The sequence below is a fragment of the Pterocles gutturalis genome, unplaced genomic scaffold (genome assembly GCF_000699245.1).
Source record: "Pterocles gutturalis isolate BGI_N339 unplaced genomic scaffold, ASM69924v1 scaffold40295, whole genome shotgun sequence".
Lineage (NCBI taxonomy): Eukaryota > Metazoa > Chordata > Aves > Pterocliformes > Pteroclidae > Pterocles > Pterocles gutturalis.
Window position 1 is genome coordinate 1 of NW_010139633.1, and position 10187 is coordinate 10187.

A 10187-nucleotide genomic window follows, 5' to 3' on the forward strand; every position below is an offset into this window, starting at 1 on the left:
ATATATAAAAAACTCACTACGTTTTGAATGTGAAATACCAATTAATTTTATCTTTCATCTTTGATTCCACCCCATTGTAGGAAACAGCTTAACCAAGCTTGCATGCTAATTATTCCTCAGATGCAAGCATACAGGCATTTCATACTTTGCCTAGTGAAAGGGCTAACCCTCCTTGACACATTCATGACTAGACCAGTGACTCTGAAGCAACATCCTGACCCTTAATACTGTCAGTTTCAAGCTATCAAGCTGAAAAATCCTTGATAAGGTGAGAAGATGTCACTGCGAATCAGTTAGATGATGTGCCTAGAGTTCTGCAATACCATTTTCTAAAGTTTTTTATGCACCATTGATTGACAGAAAAAAAATCCATTATTCTTTGCTTTCCAAGTCGCTCTGTGCAATGACTGACTCTTTGATACTGTCACTTTTAAAAAGTAAACCATACAAGCCCTCATATTTCAACTTCAAGGCGGCTTACGTCCGTTCTCTGTTTTCCACCTTCAAAGGCTTAAAAAAATTGTGTTGTCATAGATTCATGCGCAAGTGCTCTGGTCGTTTGGAAATCATGGGAAAAGCTTGTTTTTTATATGGCCCAGAGTTTGGTTGCCGGATCGGAAGTGGTGCTGAGGCCTCTCCACAGACTGTCACATCCATTTGTTCTATGCCGCTTGTCTCCATTGGATATTCCACAGGTGTCTGAGTATTTGATGCGCTGGCAGAAGCACCTCTTCCCCAGAATTCCCCAGGGGAAAACTTTACAGGGCTTTAAAACAAGAAATAAAAAAAATAAAATAAAAAAAAGGGAGATTAAGATATACACAGCACCAAGGTATGTCCTCTACTCTGCCGGACGCTGAACTCAAACGCCTATCGAGAAGCATTTATAATTCTTCCTCCTGCTTCCAGAAGTTTGAGAGAGTTTCCATGTCTAACTTCTAACATGGTCTCTTGTAAAGTAAAATTCCCTCATTTAAGTAGTCAGGATATATTTCTAGATAATTGCAGAAGGAATTTTCTGTGCCAACATGATTCTTTAGTGGCACATAAGTACTTGGGACGTTCTGAAACAGTTCTAGAGGAATGGTGTACCAAAGTCACCAGACTGTGAGGCTGTATCAGCACTGAACAGCAAGCACATTAGTACTTCTTGTGCTGCCAAACGCCACAGATTTGTCTCCAGTAACGTGGTTTATAAAATAGGATTGATGCTGCACTTCCAATGGAAGCGATGGGTTTACATCTTTATTTCTAGTGCAGATCTATTTCAACTACTTGCCAAAAAGTGTATTACAAAAAAAAAAAAAAAAAAAAAGATACCTGACTGGTGTCCTAGGGCTACCTATGAATCTGCGAGGTGATCGAATTTTTGGTTCAAAAGAAAATTTCTCTTTTACGCTTTCAAGTACAGATGGAGCCACGTACGTAAAACCCTGCAAAACAGGAATGAATACTTATAGCAAGATTTACATTTCTGAGCACTTGTGCAGTTATGATTGGCATGAAATAGTAAATGAAAATTATAAAAAGACAGTAAATGTAGACATAGGAACTTCTACTCACTTCCTGAAGTAAACAGTAGGATTTTAGAGAGTTCCTCACCCAGGTGCCTGCACACCCTGGATATTTCTACTCGGATCACAGATTCCCACAGGCACACTCAATTTAATGAATTTTGATCTATAGAATGGACATTGTTCTCTCAGTGCGACTATGGAAGCAATCACATGTCCAGGGTTCATAATGCAACTATGAATTAGAATGCTGACATTTCAGAAAGTAAGCAGTGTTTGTTGGCTGTTCTACCTACATAGAGAAAACGTCAGCAATAATCAAAGTATTTTCAAAGCCCTTAAACTTTTCAAACCTGATGCAGAATGCATGTTTAGAATTATGACTGTTTGCTTCAAGTATCAGGTGTTAAGATTCAACAGAATTAATTTACCTGAAATGCCCTCCTGTTTCCAACATACCTAACACCACACACCTCTCCACAGACATTACGCACTCGTCGCCGGCTCACTTACCAGAAAGACCTGGTTGGCACTTTCACTGAGAGTAGAGTCATCTGGGCTATCAACAGGTGTCTGACGTGTAAACTTTGAATCAAACTGGCTCACATCCTCTTCAGATTGCTTTGCAAAAACAAAATGATTAAGGGTTTATATTACAGATATCAACCAAATGGCTTAGCGGTGATCAGTGTAGCCTCTGGATGGAGTTCATTCCACAGGTTTTTGGCAGAGCTTTGCTGTAGTAAAACCCTGGAGTGGTGTCGGAATCCTGTCGCTGCCAGTGGGAGGTCACTATGGGCACTGACACTGAGAAATAAAGGCAAGGGGGAGGGGCAAAAATTATGGATCAAAAAGGAACACAAATTAAAAAGATGCTTTAAAAAAAAAAATCTCAAATTACAAACAAAAACTTTTCGAAATACAATGCCAGTTTCTTGCAAGTTTAGCCTTTGTCACGAGTACAGAGCAGTTGCAACTATTAGTTTTTGGAAGCCTCTCCAGATAATTTCATCCCACTTTTGCAGATACAGAAGTGTTCATACTGTGAGGGATAGATGACAACTCTGGAATAAGTGACTATGAAGAACACTGTTTAATTCAGTCAAAGAACAACGGACATAATTCCAAGATCCCTTCTCTCTTTCCTAAGCCTAGCTGAAAAGGCAATACGTATTCCTTTGTGCAGGCCTTCATGCAACCGTGGAAGCACATTTTCAAAAACCATCTAGGTCTTGTGTCATTCTGAATTTCATTCAAAAGGGTGAGAGGAAAAAAGGTCTGGGTCCCCATGCTGTACATCAGTGATGCCTAAGTCAGTCTGAAGTGAGATTTTTAGTAGTCGGGAACTATGAAGATGGCAATACTCATTGCTGCTGTAGCTAACTGTACCCAGAGGGAAAAAAGACAGACACCCCAAACCATCAAAATATACGATAGGATAATAGAGGCTTATTCATCACATCACTGGTTTGAGGTAAACTTTAATTACTGCCCTTAATGCACAAGATGCATTGGAGTTTTTAATAAGCAAACATACAAAATGCTTAATGAGGTGACTTCATTTACTTCTGCTTAGCAACTATTTATCTTCTCGGTGTCAACTAAGTACTGACTTACTGTAAATGTTTAGCAGAAATTCTGAGATAAATACACTTGCAAGTCTGTTTAACCTACAGATTAGAAGCAGGAGTCTCCTCCAGGAGACTTAACAGAAGGATGAATTAGCTCTTAGCTGATTTTTGCCACCTTCTCACATAGAAAAAAGGAAGGTCCTCTTCCAGTGATGGATGAGTACCATGACCACAGAGTAATAAGATAGAACAGCATGCTCCTGACAGCCAGTATTTCATTCTGTGTGGAAACTTAAAATAAAGAGGTTTTTTAAAATGTTGATACAGCATCAGTTCTTGGGGAAAAAAAAAATTGCCCCAGATGGTAGATCTGGTAGATCAGGTGGTAGATCTACCACCTTTAATTTGACAAGAATGAATCTGAGAACCAGTAACCTAAGTCAATGCATTTAACTATTTAAAGTACCAGAAAGCAATGGCACTCCAGGGTGTAAGACTGAACATTTCTAAGTTTTATATTCCAGTGTTTAAGACCTTTCCGAAAGGCATACAAGGAATATCTTGCGGCATTCTGAGTACATACCAATAAGGGTTTAAAAGGAGGTTCCACCTTTCGTGCCAACAGCTCATCCCAGTTAATGTGTCTGAAGAACGGGTGAGCCTACAAGAGTTAGCAAGAAAAGAGCTGAAAATTGATACCATATACCTCCAACTCAGACAACATGTGTCCCTATCATGTTTTCCTTGAAAGTATTAGAAAAAAAAAACAGTTTACATGCAAAATATTTCTACTTTTTTTACTTTAAAAGTTAGATACCTAAAAATAATGACAAAACAGTGGATTAATGAGAAACTATCAAAACTGTGAAATAAGGGGGACTCTCTAGCACATTGCTAATCTCACCACAAAAAAAGTCAAGCTGAAAGCAATAGGAAATAGACCTCTGCCTTAACTTTTGCCTATGAAACACTGAATGCAAACTAACAATGCTTTTCCCTTCAAAGACCTGCACTAAATGCAAGGGCTAGCAGGTTTTTCATCAGACTGCCAGAGTATCATCGCTCTTTTATGGTTGACTGTACAATTAGTGTTGTGCAACTAGTAGAAAAGATCTATTGGAAGACGGAGCTAAAGAATAAAAGTTATTTTCCAAACCTCAAATTATCAAATAGGCAGACAGCTGCTTTTGTAAAGCTTTAAAGCATTCAAATTTTGATCAGCTGTCAAGCATGGCTGCCTTTTTGCTCATCACACTTCAAGACAGACATACGCTCCTTCCCTGATGTACCCTCAAAGCTATTTTATTTTCAATGAGGTAATTTAAGAATTCCAAAGTTAAGCAAAAGTTACCTGAACTTCTCCAGCATCTCCAGGACCAGCTCCTAGACGTGAGGCAGCATTTCTTTTTAGCAGCTTAAGGAGAAATAACATCCAAAAGAAGAAAAATCAGTTATGCCATCATAACTAGATTAGTTCTGACATGAATCATCATTTGAACGAATACTATGCAGAATGAACACAACAATCAGAAAATCTGTATTTGTTAGAAAACAATTGTATTTTCAAGGAAAATCACTTTCTGTACTATGCAAAAACAATACTGACTTATAAGTAGTAAAACAAGCATGGACTGGATAGCCACAGTCGTATGATTATATTTCTATTTTCTACATACACATGTAGTACTGACATTCATTAAAATTCTACCTTTTTAAGCAGATCTCTGGCTTCTTGTGTGAGGTAGGGAGGCAAGTTGAGTTTACACTTGAGAATCTTGTCAATTGTTTTCTTTCTGTTCTCCCCAGTGAAAGGAGGCTAGAAAGCACCATTGTAATGGGAGGAAAAATACGACTTGTTCAGGTCTTTTATTTGTGTACACAGAACTCACGTTAGTAATTCATAAAGCAGATAAAATTACTGCAAGTGGGACTTCCAAATAACTGTGTTTGGCTGAGAGCAGCTCGTGACTGTAGTCAACATAAGCGTAGCTGTACTTTAGTTATATTTCTTAATTGCAGTTTGTATATATACACGTATATACGTATTTATACATGCATCTGACTTAGAATACAGGTAACTACAAACGCTATGAAGAGAAAAACATGCAATTATAACTGTGCACCTACTGCTCCAGTCAGCATGTCATACATTAATGCCCCCAAACTCCACCAGTCCACAGCACGATTATGCCCACTCCTCATCAAGATTTCAGGGGCCCTATAATCAGAAAAAATTGAAATTATTAAAGTATTTTAACAAGCTTAATACTACTTCTGACTACTAGTTTTAAAACAAAACCACATTCATCAAGTAAAATTTCCCTAAGTGACTGAACATATGAACTATCCGTTAAAAAAGGCAAAATGTACCCACTACCCCCAGACCAGAGTAATACTTCTCTATTTCATCATGCAGCTCACATGTATTCAATTGTTCCACAGAATGTGTGTGTGACTGTTCCATCGTGAATAGATTCTTTACATAATCCGAAGTCAGTCAATTTCACATGACCTGAAATGAAATATATAAAATTCAAGACTTGCCAGAATTCTGACATTTGCACAAGTAACATTAAAAAATAAGAATTTTTATCATGGATATGTAATAACTCTGAACTACTCCCAGATATCTTCAAGGGTCTGACAAAGCAATACAGCTATAAAACAGAAGGAGGTAATCACGCTTACAGATAAAACCTCTGCATTATACCTGTGTAACAAAGTGCTGCCACTTGGTGAAGAGAAACAAGACAAACTACCACAACTTATTTGCATACAGACAAATGTATTTAAACGTAAAGATTGTAGAGCATCCTTCTGATAAGAAAGTAGGCTACTGAATTTTACTGCTTGCTTCAAAGTTCAGAGAACAACCTTCAACAAATTGTAAAGCGCCCTGAATATTTCAGTACAAAGACTTAGACAAAGTAAATAAATTAAGATAACATGGAAGTACTGCAAGATTGCCAGACTGATCAGTGTCATACCACAGTGCATTCAGGAATTGCTACAACTGTCAGGTAAAGTGTCAACAGCTACGTAAGTCATCTCAGCTACAGACGATTGGCATCCTCCGTAAATTGCCTTTCCTAACTAACATCTTCAGTCATCCTCATCACTAAAATGTCACTGATGCTACACAGAAGACACTGATCTTCATGGACTTTACAGTGACCCAGGAGAAGAAAAATTTCAGAGCTGCAGAATTAGCAAGTCAATGATTCAAAAAATGCCTGTGTCTATACACATAGAACTTGGAGCTCGCTGTGGCCTATTAAAGCTGAAGAAGCTGCGTTTAAGGGCAAGCAATTAGCTCTCGCAATTCTTCAGCTGGACCAAGAGTGATAATGAACTGATATGATAATGAAATGATAACACATCATTGTTCTAAGGAAATTCACACAAGAGTGTTGTGACCTTTGAAGAATTGTTTTCAAATTACTGGCAACATAACTGTTACTATATTTCTACCTTGATGATTAAGCATGATATTTTCTGGCTTCAGATCACGATAGATGATTCCTTTTTGATGCAGGTGTCCCAGTGCCATTGAGATTTCTGCCAAGTAAAAGCTGAAAGGAAACACATGCCACAAAATGAGACATATTCAATCATGCAAAGCATCTTAAGCACCAGGAGTATTATGTACATAGCAACAGTTCCTTGAAAGCATCATTAGAAGCTTATTAAAGAGTAAATGAGAGAAAAAATGATGCCTTTGAGGCTGGTTTGACAAAAGCCATGCAGACTCCAGGATGAACTACAAAATTACACCATTAGCATTAGCTTTACATGTTCAGTAGCTATCTTATCATGAATGTATTTGGAGGAATATGAATTTACCAGTTAGTGGTTAAAATATGCTTCGACCTCTATTACTACATCTAGACGTCAAAGTTGAAAAAAAGAAAAAAATGAAGCTAAGTAGGTAACTGGGTGCTATCTCTGGAATAGTATTACAGCCCCATATGTACATCAAAGAACAATTACCTTTATCACTTCACACATCTGATTGTTAGTATACAGCCATTACAATGACTTGGAAATTCTGTAACTGGCTGGTAAAATTGTGTGTGGATCAAAAACAAAGAAAAATTGCATTTACAGCAAGTCTTTCACAGTCTGTTCTCCAATGCCCAAACCACCTCCTTTACCACAACCCTCTGTAATACAGCCTCCCTCCACAACCAGAAAAGGAGCCTCTCCTGTAGTAAGACTGGCACAAACAGGTAAGTACAGAACACGTGTGTTTTCCCAAAACCCACTTAACTGCTCTTTTCACTAGACTAAGAAATTAATGAGTAGTTACAGTTTTTTCAAGTCAGAATTTACCATTTAAGCACTTGGAAAAAAAAAAACCAAGCCCTAAACCTATTAATTTACCAAAATAGTTTCACTTACCAAGCTGTGTCTTCCATAAATATTCCTTCTCTCTCTAACTGCATAAATAGTTCTCCTCCTGTCACAAGAAGAATGAGATTATACCCTATTAAAGTGTATTCTATCAGTCAGTCAAAAGTCTTATTTTCTAGAAAAACTAGAAAGGTATTAAAAACCTTCCTCTCCTATACTGTCATGAAAAATAACTATGTTTCATTCTTATATATTATGTTTAATTAGAAGGTTTATTTATGTTATTCTATGTATTCCTAATGCTAACCTACGTCACAGTTTTAAGACACCATGCCAATAGTTCGCTGGCTTCTTATAAGCAGAAAAAGAAATCCAAATTCTCAATTACATAAGATACCAAGAAGCAGGTAACAGAATTTCATATACTGACCGCTGAGATACTCAAGGATGAGGTAGAGTTTTCCACCAGTCTGAAAGGCATAAATTAAGTCTACAATGAAGGGATGTTTTACTTCCTCCAGTATATTCCGCTCTGCTTTTGTATGAGCTGTATCCTTTGCATTCCTTACAATCATTGCCTGCAAAAAGCAAGAAATACATGAGTACAAGAACATGCTAAACAAGGCAGACTTTTATATTTAGTTCAGTTCTGAGTTTACTAAATCACAACACTACTTAGGAGTCAGCAACGTAAGAAAAAAAAGTTCACTATGATATATAAATAACATGACAGGTTTCTTGCAGAAGCTTACTTCTTTTTTTATTTCACAGAATCATACAATAATTTAGGTTGGAAGGAACCTCCTGAGTTATTTAAATTAGCTGCTAAGACCTACACAGACAGAACAATTTAGTTAAAGACTAATTATAGCTCCAACTGTACCTGGATAACCACTGTATATATCACAGATAAAGTTTAGTTTTTGGTGTATTATATCATTGGATAATTTTAACAGCTAAAGGGAGGGATCGATTTTTTTAGATTCAGACAGTAGTGAAACGTGAACATTTAGGTTACCTTTTTAAGAACTTTCATGGCAAATATTTTCCCAGTGTTTGCTCCAGTTACTTTTCGTACTTGAAATACCTATACAACACCAACACAAAAGCATCACATATTACAACTGTGTTAGCTGTCATAAATTAACAACAAAGTTTTGCGAAAGAGAGATGAGATCACCTACAAACTGCAATGCTGAGCCTAGTGACTGGAACCAGAACCAGTTTGGGACATTTTCTACTGCCACCAGTTGGTGAGGCTTTGCCAGTGACCTCGGCCCCAAGACACCAACCTTGGCAGTCCTGAGGTCACCTTCCGGTAGAATAAACTTTTTGGAAAACAGAATGGGAGGATTAGACCTTGCCAAAGGCGGCAAGTGAGGGCTTATCCGCCTTCAGCGTAATGGATTTACTTCTGTAGAAAAGAGTTCCTTACCTTTCCATAGCCACCTTTGCCAAGCACGCGCAGTAACTCAAAGCACTCTGGTCGGATCTTTTCTGGACCTCTGTTTACACTAGTTTCTGAAATCTCAAATTTTTCACAATGTTCCATGCCACTGGATAAAACCGAAACAAGAATATAAGACTATCTAATACTCAGAAATGATCAAGAGAGAGTAAGCAAGCAAATTACTTTCTGAAAGGCATGTAGTATATCTGACATAACTGAATGACTGTTTTGGGGAATTCTCAGCATCAGAAATTTTATTTAAGTGTGTGCAAAGCAGTAAGTTGCAACTTGCACAGGGAAAATCACCCACAAATTTTGGGGATTTACAGTATCAAGATTTCCTTCAGATTCCTTCATTTTTGTACATAATAAATCTCTGTATTACACCAGAATTAAGCTTAAAAGACCAAAACCTCAAACTGACTTAGATATTCCTACAAGACCTCAAGTAAATGCAAGGCTCTAAGGTGTGTTTAGGTTTCAGATCACATTCGGCAGCCCCAACAGTCATGGTAAGGCTTCTACAACACAACACAACTATCTTACATAAAAAACTGTGACAGAAAAAGTCTCACAACTCTGAACATGCCACAAAAGACGACTGATCCATGATTTAATTATGCTTTTAAATTATGCTACTGTACTGCAAAAGACTAACAGATTGATCCTGCTACACTAAATGTAACTGAACTGTTTTAACTATCACTGCTTTCTTCTCACAACACGATATGCTGAAACAATCTGGAGATCTATAAATGAAGCAATGCTAAAGGTAGCAGTCTCATGAACTTCAAGTCAGAACTTCTGAATTCTCATCTGCTTCAGCCTGCTGTGCAGATCTGCACAGAACAATGTTCTGCAGACAGTGCATTACATGGACATTACAAATATTATTCAAGTACGACAGATAATGTTAGGAGAAACAAGGATTAAAAGACAACAGCAAGTTTTGCCAGAATTTTTTTTATTATTATAATTTTATTTCCAAGATACAATTCACAAATTTTAATGTGAAGAAATAGCGAAATGACTAGAAACAACTCAAAATTCAACAAGAATGACAAAATTTTCTATTTAACTTAACAATGTCATAAAATTAGAAGTCATATGTAGTTGGCATGAATGATACAGAACATTTTCTAGCAGCAACTTACAGGTCATATTGGCCAACTCCTCCATGGTCCATGTTCTCACTTAATTGACCCTAGGGACAGGAGGAATAGAAGGAAGATTAATTATAACAAAAGAAAAAAAGCCATGTTAAAATAAATGCACTGATGTATTTTACAACTTATTAAA

At 37.2% G+C, this 10187-nt stretch overlaps 1 protein-coding gene across 2 annotated transcripts; it reads right to left on the reverse strand.

The window, feature by feature from the left end:
- RPS6KB1 (ribosomal protein S6 kinase, 70kDa, polypeptide 1) lies at positions 1-10086 on the reverse strand. Of its 2 annotated transcripts, XM_010083389.1 has the most exons (14): positions 10043-10086; positions 8874-8994; positions 8457-8525; positions 7869-8016; positions 7487-7544; positions 6557-6657; positions 5507-5597; positions 5213-5303; positions 4794-4901; positions 4437-4499; positions 3669-3746; positions 2028-2135; positions 1321-1433; positions 1-766 (listed from the first exon to the last, which is right to left on the reverse strand). In XM_010083389.1, the coding sequence occupies exons 1-14, from the start codon at positions 10072-10074 to the stop codon at positions 529-531; spliced, it is 1419 nt and encodes a 472-aa protein (XP_010081691.1). In that variant the 5' UTR covers positions 10075-10086; the 3' UTR covers positions 1-528. The 2 variants fall into 2 exon arrangements, with proteins under 2 accessions (XP_010081691.1, XP_010081692.1); XM_010083390.1 differs by lacking the exon at positions 8457-8525 and having other exon boundaries at positions 178-766.
- Positions 10087-10187: the final 101 nt, after the last annotated feature.